Consider the following 11,381-nt stretch of genomic DNA (forward strand, 5'->3'; position numbering starts at 1 on the left):
TTAATAGATGTGGGAAGACCCACCTAAAAGTGGGCAGCAGCATCCCGTGGGCTGAGAAAGTGAGCCGAACTCCAGACTCGGTCCCTGTGTGTGTCCTAACTGGAAGGGATCAGCTGTCCTTGCTCCTCCTGCCACACTTCCCAATCCTTCAGTTGTGTTTGTCCGGTGTCTGTCACAGCGACGAGACTCCACCTCCCTCTGGGAACAGGGCTTTGGACTGGGAGTTAATCTTCTTACCTTAGCATTTCCTGTTCTGCTCACAGGCCATGGAGAAGAGGAAGTCCCTCCCCATGCAGCCTGGCACAAGCGGTGGATGGCCTGGCTGGATTGGCCACATCCACAGGGTAAAACAGCCAAGCTGCTATGGTGGTGTCGGAAGAGGGAGAGGAAAACCAAGACTCGGGAGACACAGTAGCTCTTCTGCCAGGATGGACCTTGGTCACAGGAACACACTCCACCTGTCCTTTCATGTAGTCCCAACTCCAAACTCAGGAGCAGCCCTGTCTGAGGTTAGGCTACACCCGTGCAGAGTCCTGAACTCCAGCGTAGGCCAGAGAGGACATGCCACACGCTAACACACGATTTCTCACTGTGTGCGCCATGGGTTCTACGGCTGTCCTTAGGTGCTCTCTGGCCTTTTCCTGTGACTAATATGCCGCATTGTTCACCTGCTTCCCTGTTTGTTCAGGGAGGAGGGAGTCGGCGACACACACACACACACACCTGCAAGTTGTGGGTATAATCTGAAGGAGACAGGCAGAGAAGCCAGTAGCTGTGTCTGTGGGGTAAAGAAAGTACCCTCTGCCTAGGTCCTCTCTTAGTGCTGCTTGGGGACAGGGCTCTCTGCTACCTAGCTGTCACACCTCTGCCTCTCGGTCAAGAGCTTCAGGAACGCTTTGCTTAGCCTGTCGTAAACTGACCATGTGTGTTTCTCAGCAAAGTCATGTGGTGTTACACTAGTATGAATTCAGTTTTTCAAAACGTGGTGCCAAGGATAAGAAAACATAGGATGGTGTAGGGACTCTGAAGGTCATGGTCTCACACTCAGTGAGCTAAATACAAGCCCAAAACAAGGGAACAATGTGCATTTTAATGTTAAAACCCAATTTTTGTTCTTGAGTAAAAAGAGGATGCTTTTTGGTTTCACAAACAGTTGTTTGGTCCAAATTCTTCCCAGAATGGTAGTCCTGTGCCCAGCAGTGGTCTGTGCTCTGTACCAGTTCCTGGCTTCCACCCCAGTCTCCAAACAAAGCCGCAGTCCAGGAGGCCAGCTCTGAAGCTCATTGTTTATTCTCGGGCAGTGCAGTCTCCTTGGAGATGGCCTCTGCCTCGCTGGGAGCAGTGATGGAAAGCCAGGGATGACAGCACTGGTTTTTGCCTAGGATAGCTCTCTGAAGCTAGCCTTGTTTCCTTGGCTGCACATGAGACCTTGAAGAGCCCCTATGGCACCAGACCTCACAGCACACTCTGAGGGTTACCCACTCTACCCAGAAAGTGCAGGGCGCCCGAGTCCCGCTCGTGGATGGCAAACAGGAACGGGCTGCTCAGAGTCACATCCAGTGCCTCAGGAGAGTCAGGCTGCTGGGCAGACTTAGCTGGCTGCCCCTCCTCGCCCGCTTTGAGTTCAAAGAGAATGCTGTTGAGAACCTGCAAAGCAAAGATAGCTCTCCTTCAGGAGGGCTTGCAGGCCAGAGACTGCTGACCTGCCCCGAGGGAGGACACTGTCCAGCCTGTCAGGAGGAAGTGTGTGCACACCAGTCCTCTAAGTGGGTACTGGGCACCAGCACCCAACTCCCATAGAAGCGCCTGCTCAGCGTGCCCCACGTCCACATCTCCACCTACCGTCTTGATGTTGCTCTCCAATATTTGGCCAGATGGCACCATGGGATGGTGTTTTCTACAGTAATCCCTCTGTTTCCCAGCCGCTAGACACTGCCCACAGTATCGAGGCACACCCTCTGTTTTACATAGTTCTCTGTCTACTGAGCTGCTCCCCACAGGCACGATCAGGGCTTGGGGTCATTCCTCCCATCCTAATCTACTACAGTTTCTTGGAGGATGCAAGGCTGGACTGAGTAGGGACAGAGATGGACCTGGAGCTAGAGGTAGCAAGAGAGCTGAGTGAGAGACGACTGTTCCACACGTCTCTGGAATGCCAACGGGCACCAGCAATGCCTCCAGGCAGTGCCTCCAGGCCTCGTTCTTTCTTCCAGCCCTGCTGGTCTTGCCCACAGCTTCCTCCACGTTGCCCTCCACTCTCCCTCCCCAGGACCCAGCCAGAGCAGCGCTCACCTCTCCCACTCTGGGGTTGGTATCACTGATCTTGCCCAGATTTGCCTCAGCACCCAACAGGGTGGGCAGCTTGGCCTGGGCCAGCAGGTCCTGTAGGTTGTAGGATCCTCGGATTTCCAGCTGGGGGAGGGTCAGGCGGATGGCCCTGCGGAGATATTGCTGTTAGGGGGTGGGGAGCTCCCATCCACTTAGGAGAGAGGCCCTGCGCCCTCCCCAGTCAGTGCTGTGTAGCTCTGTCCTGAGTTAAAGGGTCCCTTCTGGAAGGAGGCACAGTAAGCCTCAGAAAGCCCCTCCCCAGTGTTGTTTAAACAGGAAACAGCTGCCGGGGAGAGACTGGAGAGCTGCCTCCAGCTGTGCAGGAAGCTCCAGGGACTCAGCTTTCCTGAGTGGCCACCCATGCTGTAGTGGGCTCTTTGGCTCTTTGGTGATGCACCCACACTCATGAATGGACTGAATGACCAAATTCAACTTGGAGGGACTTGTTCCTTTGGTCTGTAGTCAGTGCCCAATCTGGGGTGAACAAGTGTTTGCTTGTGTCTCCCCAGGAAGGGTCACATAATAAAGGGCATCTTTGCCCCAAGGAAATTCTCAAAATCAGCAGAAACCTTCACACGGCCCGAAACAGGAGGAGGACCTGAAACATCTGTACTACAGAGAGCTTGCCGATGGTGGGCAGCTGTCTGTCCTTTGTTCTCGCTCTAGCTGTACAGCTGAGGCAGGGGCATTACTACAAATTCCAGACCCTCTCTTAAAACCAAAATACTAATAAGATATTATTACTAGTGCTGGCTAGTTTAATGGCAACTTGACACAAGCTATTGTCGTCTGAGAGGGAAGGAACCTCAGTGGAGAAAATGCTTCCCCCCAGATTAGGCTGTAGGCAAGGCTGTAGAGCATTCTCTTAATCAGTGTTTGATGTGGAAGGGCCCTGCCCGTTGTGGGCGGCTCCAGCCCTGGGCCGGTGGCCCTGGGTTCTATAGGAAAAGCAGGCTGACCAAGCCAAGCAAGTGTGTAAGCAGCATTCCCCAGGGCCTCTGCATGGGCTCCTACCCCTAGGCTCCTGCCCTGCTTGAGCCTTGACTTCCCTTAGTGGACTGTGATTCAGGACACAGAAGTCATGTAAACCCTTTCTTCCCCAAGTTGCTTCTGGTCATTGTTTCCTCACAGCAATAGTAAACTTCAGACAGCCCTGGTTGGCTCATCGCCTCCCTGTGGAGGGAGGTAGTATCTGTTGATGAGAAGCTGTACCCACAGCTCCACACACAGCTCATGATAGCAGGATGGGGCGGGGGGGGGGGGGGACACAGACAGACATGCCATCTGTTCAACTCCACTTTCCAAGGGTCCCGCTCTGCCCTACCTAGGAGGCAGGTTCTTTATCCGAGTCAGGAAGTCATGCTGGAAGACGAGGGCCTCCACCCTGTCTAGATCCGAGATGCAGTGGGGCTGGATCAGCAACAGGGTGGCACTCTCACCCAGGGGCACGCGCGTCATCGAGAAGTTGTTCTGGGAGTCGCTCCAGTGCTGGAAGACGCCAGTGCCCGAGAGCATGGGGACAGACACGGAGGTGCTGTTGTCCACCCAGAACTCATGGAGGCTGGCCAGCTGGGAGAAGCCTTTCATCTTCCCTGAAAGCCAGAGACCAGGGGGACGGCTCAGTGAGGGTAGATAGGGAATCTAAGGCGGGACTCTCCCACCCTGGCTCCTGCCTCAACTTCCCCACCTTCTCTCCATGCCCTGAGGCTGCACTGGCCTGGCCCGGAGACTTCATCCTCAGGTGCTTTCTGACATCCTTTTGCAAATTCCAGCCACTTGAGCACCCCAGAGTGGCCCTAACGGTAGCAGAAAACACAGTGCACTTTAGTGTGGAGTCTGAGGTCTCACACCTGTCACCTGCAGAGACTCAGTCTGCTCCTGCCGGGCCAGGCAAGCTCAGTCCAGATCCATTCTGGTTTGCCAACTCACTTTTTACAAACTAGGAGATTGTAGGCTGGGGAGGTGGCTCCACGGATAAACTACTTGCCCTATACACATGATGACCTGGGCCTAGAGCCCCGAACCCTGTAGTAGCCAGGCTAGGCAGTGCAGGTCTATAATGCCAGCACTGGGCATGCGGAGCTATGAGGGCCCCTGGAGCTCACTAGCCCATCTAGCTGGAATGGTAAGCCCCAGGTTCGGGAAGAAACTGTCTCAAAAACTAAGCCACGGCTAATGCCTTTGCCCTTCGGGAGTGCTCCTTTTTCAGTGACTCCTCACAGAGACTGTGCTCAGCTCCAGGGTCCCTTCTGACTTAGAGTGTAGCCACCCTTCAGCAGCCTCGGGGCTGCCTCCTTCCCCCCTAACTTTCTGACCCTCCTCCTTTCCCAGTCTCAAAGGCAGGCCAAGGTCTTTCCCATGTGAACTTAGAGACTACAAACATATTGTCACAGTGATCCCTCTGCGTCTGCTCAGGCATTTGCCCTTGGGGTCTTCATACTTGCTGATGTTCAGTAAGAAGCCTGGGGTCAGAATCTTCTGTGTCCCTGAGACTCCTGTCCAGTCTTGCAAGTAGGAAGGGTTCACAGAATGAATAAACAACTTCCCAGACAGGGATCTATGGGTAACTTCCTATGTGAGCGAGTAAGTTGGGTGTTTCTGCGTGGGCCAGCCACCCAAGTCCTAGGCTTCTCAAGACACAGGAACATGCCCCAGCACAGAAGGGCTGCGGAGTAGGGAGGCGGGGCTGTGCCATCCTGAGCCAGGTTTGCTTCCTGAGCCTTCAGGGCTTCACCAGTAACACAGAGACAGGAACCCGCCAACCCCGCCTATCTCACACGTGACCCATGGGGGTGCCATGGAAACCCAGACGCTACCTCTGGCACAAGGGACTGACCTAAGGGTTTGCCTCACCTTGGAAGCGAACATAGGTGTTGAAAAGCAGGGTGCTGTCTTTGCTGCCTCCCTCCAGTGGTGAGTTCATCTTCCACCCAGTCACAGCCTTTATGAACCTGTTGATTTTCTCAGTGGCAAGACCTGGGTCGGTGGCTAAGTCCAGAGAGCGTGGGAAGATGGCAGGGGTGAAGGGGGCCAGGCCCTGAACAAATGGCTGCTTTAGGCGGAGGCCTGGGGCTGTGAAGAGGCCCACCACGGTGGACAGTAGCAGAGGTGCCTGGCTGCTACTTCCACCCTGGGTGACCAGCAGGCCCTGAATGGTCTGCAGAGCAGCGAGGACCTTGTGTCTATCCAGCCGGGAAGTACAGTCTTTATCCTTCACAGGGACACCCAACAGTGCCTGCAGCTGGCTGGCCGTGGGGTCCAAAGACCCAAGGTACAAAGAGACTAGGGTGCCAAAGAGAGCTGGAGGGGAGAGGATGGCCCCACTAGCCACGCCTCCTGCCTCGCTCAGCATCTTGTACATGCGGAAGCCCATGAAATTTGCTATCATTGCAACCTGGGCAGCCCGCTGCTGATCCTCGACCCCTAGCTTCTCAGTGGCCAGCACGAGCTGGCCGTGCAGGGTCTTCTCATCCACAGGGGAGGTCTTGGCCTGAATGGGCACAGGCGCAAATGTGGGATCTGGGGGTGTCTCTGCATCGGAGCTCTCCAGCTGGGCACAGCTGCTCTTGCTGTAGAAGAGCAGATGGAAGGGGTGGATGTATACCCGGTCCCCAGCTGCCAGGCTGACCCAGGTCAGGATGCAGAAGCTGATGATGGCCTTCGGGCCCAGTCCTGTGGGAGTCATCGTTGATACGAGCGCTCGCTTCTGTGTGTCCTAGAATGACATGTGAGAGTGGTAAGTGGTTATTTGGAGCCCTGAAGCCAAACCTTTAGCTGCTCTGGTATTTCCAGTGACCGTGTGTAACATACATTCTCTGAGTAAATGGCCATGGCTGTTTTAGTTCACGGGACTACTGCTCTAGAAACGGGGCTTCCTCCTCATCCCCATGTCAGGCCCAACTGCGTCTGCATCACTTACTTCCGCTGGGTACTTTGAGAGCATGATCTGATGTTTTACCATCTCTCTGTTGCTTCTATCTACCACTTGCTATTAAGTTTTACTTGTGTTTGTAATGTACTTAATAACTCACTCAAAACCAAAAGCATGGCTGTCGTTGATGGCTCAGGAGAACCCACCCACAGCTGGGATCAGGGAGAAGAAGGAATTGTAGTCAAAGACCCACGGAAAACTCGGGATGGTCCACGTGGAAAACACTGTCATTCCCAGATTACATGCTAATACTCCCTTCTCCAGGGCCATGAAAAGTGACTGGGGATGGAATCCAGGGCCACTTGCCTGCCAGCTAAATGCTATACATCACATTCCACCCCAGATGGTTTACTTTTTTAGTTAGACAGGGTTTTTCTTTTTTTTTTTTTTTTTTTTTTTTTTTTTTTTTTTTTTTTTTTTTTTGGTTTTTCGAGACAGGGTTTCTCTGCAGCTTTTTTAGAGCCTGTCCTGGAACTAGCTCTTGTAGACCAGGCTGGCCTCGAACTCACAGAGATCCACCTGCCTCTGCCTCCCGAGTGCTGGGATTAAAGGCGTGCGCCACCACCGCCCGGCAGTTAGACAGGGTTTTTATGTAGCCCCAACTGGTCTTGAACTCACTATGTGTAGATTAGGATGACTGAAGTTCTGATCCTCCTGCCTCCACCTCCAAGTTCTTCCATTGCAGGTATACTCCACCACCCAGTTTGTAAGAGGCCTAGGAACCCACACCTGGCTCTCATAAATACTGAGAGAGCATTCTACTAAATAAGCTACATCTCCAGCCTTCTTCTGTCCTTTCTTAAGTTGCCCTGACTAAACTTGAAATCAGTCTGTCTTCTAGGTGGCTTTGAACTTCTGATCCTCCTGCTTCCGCCTCCCTAGTAACTGGGATTACAGGCATGCACCACCACTGCCTGGCAACTGGAGTACCTTTTGTTATCACACAGACTGTGACACAGCCCTGGTAGAACCACACATGCAGGTGACACATGCAAAACTGTTTGTGGACATCCAGCTATCTTTGTGGAGCCCTCGTACCCACATGGGTATACCCTACGATTGGTCTTAGTGTCCGTGAGGTCCTAGCATGTAGCCAGAATTGGGTGCCAAAGCCTTTCCCCAGCCCAGGTCTGTCTTCCACATTTGTCATAGGCAGGCTGGATCCCACAGTGACAGAGGAAGAACCACAATTGGCCTGCTCGCCCAGGCTTGGCTTCAGTGGTCCACGGTGCGCCAGGAATTGATTTGACAACTGTCCAGATAGCTGTGGGGCATGGACAGTGCTTGGGGCCCTGCCCAGTCATGGACCAGGGGGTGGAGGCACCAGTGAGCTGGATATCCTTTTCCCTTGAACCTCAGCCCTGATCCAACCTTGGCTATCATAGACAGTATATAGAGTTAGCCTGTGCTCCCAGAGGGAGGCTCCTAATCTAACATCGTATTCCTCTGCTCCTAGGGGGTGAATTCTGTCCATCATTCAGTTCTGACCATGTGGATCATGTGTGGTTGTTTCTATAGAAACATCCTGCCATGTGACCTTCTACCTCTTACCTGACCTGTCCATGGGCACCGCTGCTGGGCCTTGTGCCTCGGCCCTGACTAGAGGTCACCCCCCTACTTCACCTTCACACACACGATCTTCCACCTTCCATCCTCCAGGGTGCTCAACAAACTACCCCCGAGGTCCCTAGGTGAAAATCTTAAGCCACAGCTTTGTTCTGTGGAAGGTTCTGTAGACGTTTAGGGTGTAGGGCCCCTGAGAGGACCTGAGGTCAGTGGCAGTGTGCATTTAAGAGGTGTTGCAGGACCTCTGTGTTTGTTTTTCCCTCTTTATTGGTTTTTCTTCTTAGCTACATGGGGAGCACATTGTTTGGCCAAATGCTCCTGCCATTGCTACCTGACACCCCCAGCAGGTCCAGAGCACCAGAAGCCAAAGCAAACCTTTCCCTTTATGAGTTAATGATCTCAGAATGCCACTATGGTGTTGCAAAGCTACAAGGTCACCCTTGCCTCCCATACTTGGGTCAGGGCACCTGCCTGGTCTGCACATAAAAAAAAAAATCTGACTGGGCTGCACAGAAAGGGAAGGTTCTCTTTGCTCTACTCGGGTCATCCCACTGGTCAGACGACCTTTGGCTTCTGACCCTCCAATACCTTCTCCTCCTAGCACACACATCTGGTTCCACCCACCATTCTCAAAGTCTTGTGGTTTGGGAAAGCAGAGTGGAAACCTCTATCTGTGTGCCCCAGACCTTCCTATGCAGAAGAGCGTCTGCCCAGCTGTGCTCTCATAAACACAGGGTCGGGACTGACTTCAGGCACCCACCTCTACCATGTGGTAGAATGGGCCGTGTGGGTGGGTACAGCCCTTCCCATATTGCTGTTCCTGTGAGTGGGTGCTTTCTAGAGAGTTGTGTCATAGCTGGTGTCCCAGGAAGGACGTCACTGCTGTTCTTAAGCAGAGCTGGCTATTGGTCTCAGCTGTAACCTGCTGCCATCCAAGTTCATCCGAAACCAGGTTGCATCAGGTCCTGAGAACAGAGGAGTTCTAGACCCCTTTCTATTCCCTCCCAAATAGGCATGCCCCTGTGTCCCTGTCCTGTGGCTTCCCAGGGCTGTGTTGCCTGTCCTGTCACTGACAGGGTACATGTTCAGCGCTGTCTTATGTCACCAGCTCATCTTCACTCCCCGCCTGCCCCATGTCTCCTAGACTCCTCCCTCAGCTCCTCCTTACCTAGAGCCACCAGAAGCATCCTGTATCCTGCCGCTGTGTATTCACCCTAAGCCCCAGTGATCTGCCTTCCGCAGGAACCTGAGTGCTGTGAGAGCTCTTTGGTCTCAGGTTAGCCCACCTTCCCAAGGTCATCCTGGGACAGGCAGATCCTCAATAAGCAGCTGTCAGGTAGAGTCACTAATGCCATTTTGTAGAGGAACAGACAGTCTGGTGACCTACCCCAAGTCACAGTGAGAACTCAGACTTGATTTCATGAGTGGCATTTAGGTACAGTGCACACTGCCTCTTAAAAGAACTAAGGACAAGGTTAAGGAGATGTTCAGCAACTAAGAGCCCTTCATTGCACAAGTATGAAAACCTGAGTTCAAGTCCCCCAATCCCTTGTAAAAAATCAATCATGATCACATACACCTGTGACTCCAGGGTTGTGGCAGGCAGAGACAGGACGATCTCTGGGGCTACCAGCCTATCCTGCCTTCAGTGGAGGATCTTGACTCAAGCAGACAGGGAGGAGAGTAGCAGTCAGGACACCCAATGTCCTCCTCTGGCCTCCATCTGTGTTCATGGACTCCTGAACCCATTTCTCCACCATACACATATACACTCACTCACAAATACACATACATAATACATACACCACACCCGCATACATACGCATATACCACATACACATAAATACACACATACATGGGGCTGGACATGGTGATGCACTCAGGAAGCAGAGGCAGACAAAATTCTGTGAGTTCCAGGACAGTTAGAGCTACAGAGTGAGACCGGGTCTCAAAAAACAAAACACAACACACATATACTACATAGTATACACACACACAAACCACATAAATACATCCATACCACACATACATCGCACATACACATATATACATATAAATACACACACGCACACATGTACCACATGCTAAAAAGAAAAGAGCTCCCTTTTTGCTTAGCCTGACATTATCAAAGTACTTCCACATTACTGAGCCCTCCTAACAGACCCGGCCTCAGGGAACCTTAGAGCCATGAGCAGGCCTGCTTACAGAGGGACAAGTTGAGGCTCCACAGGACACGGTGAGGAGCCAGATGACACACGCCCCAGCACTGAGCCTGGATAGGGGTGCTATTTGAGATGACCATGCGACTTGCCTCTCCTTGCTGCTTGCAGCTTGAACAATGAAGTCTTGTTCTCCCTTCAAGCTGGAATAGTTTCCGTGGACTTGGCCACCCTAGTGCTGGTTCTGTGCAAATCCCTCTGCCTTTGAGGACCCAGCTGGGCACACAGGAGGCAGAAGGTCTGGCTGTCCTGCCTGGCTGAAAACAAGCTATTCCCAGAGAGCCCAGAGCAAATGGTGAGAAGCAGAGGCCAGCCTACCTGCATATCTAGCCTTTTGGAAGAGGGACGTGGTCAGTGGTCATGTCTCCTGAAGCACCTGCCACCACAGACTTCTGGCTCCTCACTCCAGAACAAATGCCAGCCAGCCCTTTTCAGTGTCTCTGACCACATCCTCTCTCCTCTTCCCACCCACGGCTCAGCTACTGCCCAGTGGGACCCCGTGAAGGACCACAAAGGAACCAAGAGGGCCCTACTTACCTTTAACTTCAGCTCAGACAAGCACAGCTATTCCCTGGTGAGCCGCACCAGCTTATTTATGCTGGAAAGGGTGGAGGTGGATCTATTCCCGGGCTACTCTGTGCAGAGGCAGGGGGAGGATCCAGGTCGGGAGGCCATGGGAATCCAGGCTTAGCCAAGATGGACCAAGGCCAGGGTGATGTTCCTTTGGTTCCCTTCCAGGAAGCCCTGGTGACAGATGAGCGCCATGCAGAATGGACTGGCGTTGCGTCCAGTTACACATTTACCCCAGTTCCAGGGTCGGGGCCACAGTCACGGGACTGACTGGGTTGTGACAGCCTGAAGTCAGCCATACAGGCCTTGGGACTCAAGCCCCTCATGATGCATTTGTAAGCCTCTCAGGACCTGCCAGGAAGGGGCTCTCCTGCAGGGGAATGAGCCTCACGTCCCCAGCTGCTCCCCGGACGTATGGCTTTGAATGGCAATCATTGCGTTGGTTGCCTGTTCTGCACAGGAGCTTCTAACGTGCTGTGGGTCCACACCACTAGTAGGAAGTGCGTTCCCAAAACTTCTAGCACATCTGGGGAGACTGGGAAATTTCATCTGTGGTGCAGCCATATTGAAACAAAATGTTCTGGGCCTGCAGACCCGAGCTGCCTGTTTTGGAGGATGGAGGTTTTGGAGTGTCGCTGTGGACGAGGGTTGAGAAGGGCTGTGAAGACAAGGTTTTAGAGGGTAAGGCTGGTGGGACACCAAGGAAGGGTGAGAGCATGGGGACAGACCCAGGGGGAGAAGGCCTGCCGGAGGGTTCCTTCATGCAG

The 11,381-nt window shown here is 53.1% G+C and overlaps 1 protein-coding gene across 2 annotated transcripts; it reads right to left on the bottom strand.

Moving 5' to 3' along the window:
• Positions 1-1,071: 1,071 nt before the first annotated feature.
• On the bottom strand, positions 1,072-10,736 carry Agt (angiotensinogen). 2 transcript variants are annotated; one of them, XM_038312617.2, is made up of 5 exons: positions 10,582-10,736; positions 5,182-6,043; positions 3,653-3,920; positions 2,293-2,437; positions 1,072-1,647 (listed from the first exon to the last, which is right to left on the bottom strand). In XM_038312617.2, exons 2-5 carry the CDS (start codon positions 6,011-6,013, stop codon positions 1,456-1,458), a joined length of 1,437 nt encoding a protein of 478 aa, XP_038168545.1. In that variant the 5' UTR covers positions 6,014-6,043; positions 10,582-10,736; the 3' UTR covers positions 1,072-1,455. The 2 variants fall into 2 exon arrangements, with proteins under 2 accessions (XP_038168545.1, XP_038168544.1); XM_038312616.2 differs by lacking the exon at positions 10,582-10,736 and adding an exon at positions 10,363-10,480.
• Between the last annotated feature and the right edge of the window lie 645 nt (positions 10,737-11,381).

Source organism: Arvicola amphibius, chromosome 15, assembly GCF_903992535.2.
Source record: "Arvicola amphibius chromosome 15, mArvAmp1.2, whole genome shotgun sequence".
NCBI lineage: Eukaryota > Metazoa > Chordata > Mammalia > Rodentia > Cricetidae > Arvicola > Arvicola amphibius.

What these genes read in the sequence shown, in the direction of transcription:
- Agt (XM_038312616.2), bottom strand. An exon ending in ATAAAGAACCTGCCTCCTAG is followed by an intron (nt 2,438 to 3,652) that starts GTAGGGCAGAGC and finishes ATATCTCCGCAG; the next exon opens with GGCCATCCGCCTGACCCTCC. An exon ending in CCAACCCCAGAGTGGGAGAG is followed by an intron (nt 1,648 to 2,292) that starts GTGAGCGCTGCT and finishes TTTGCTTTGCAG; the next exon opens with GTTCTCAACAGCATTCTCTT.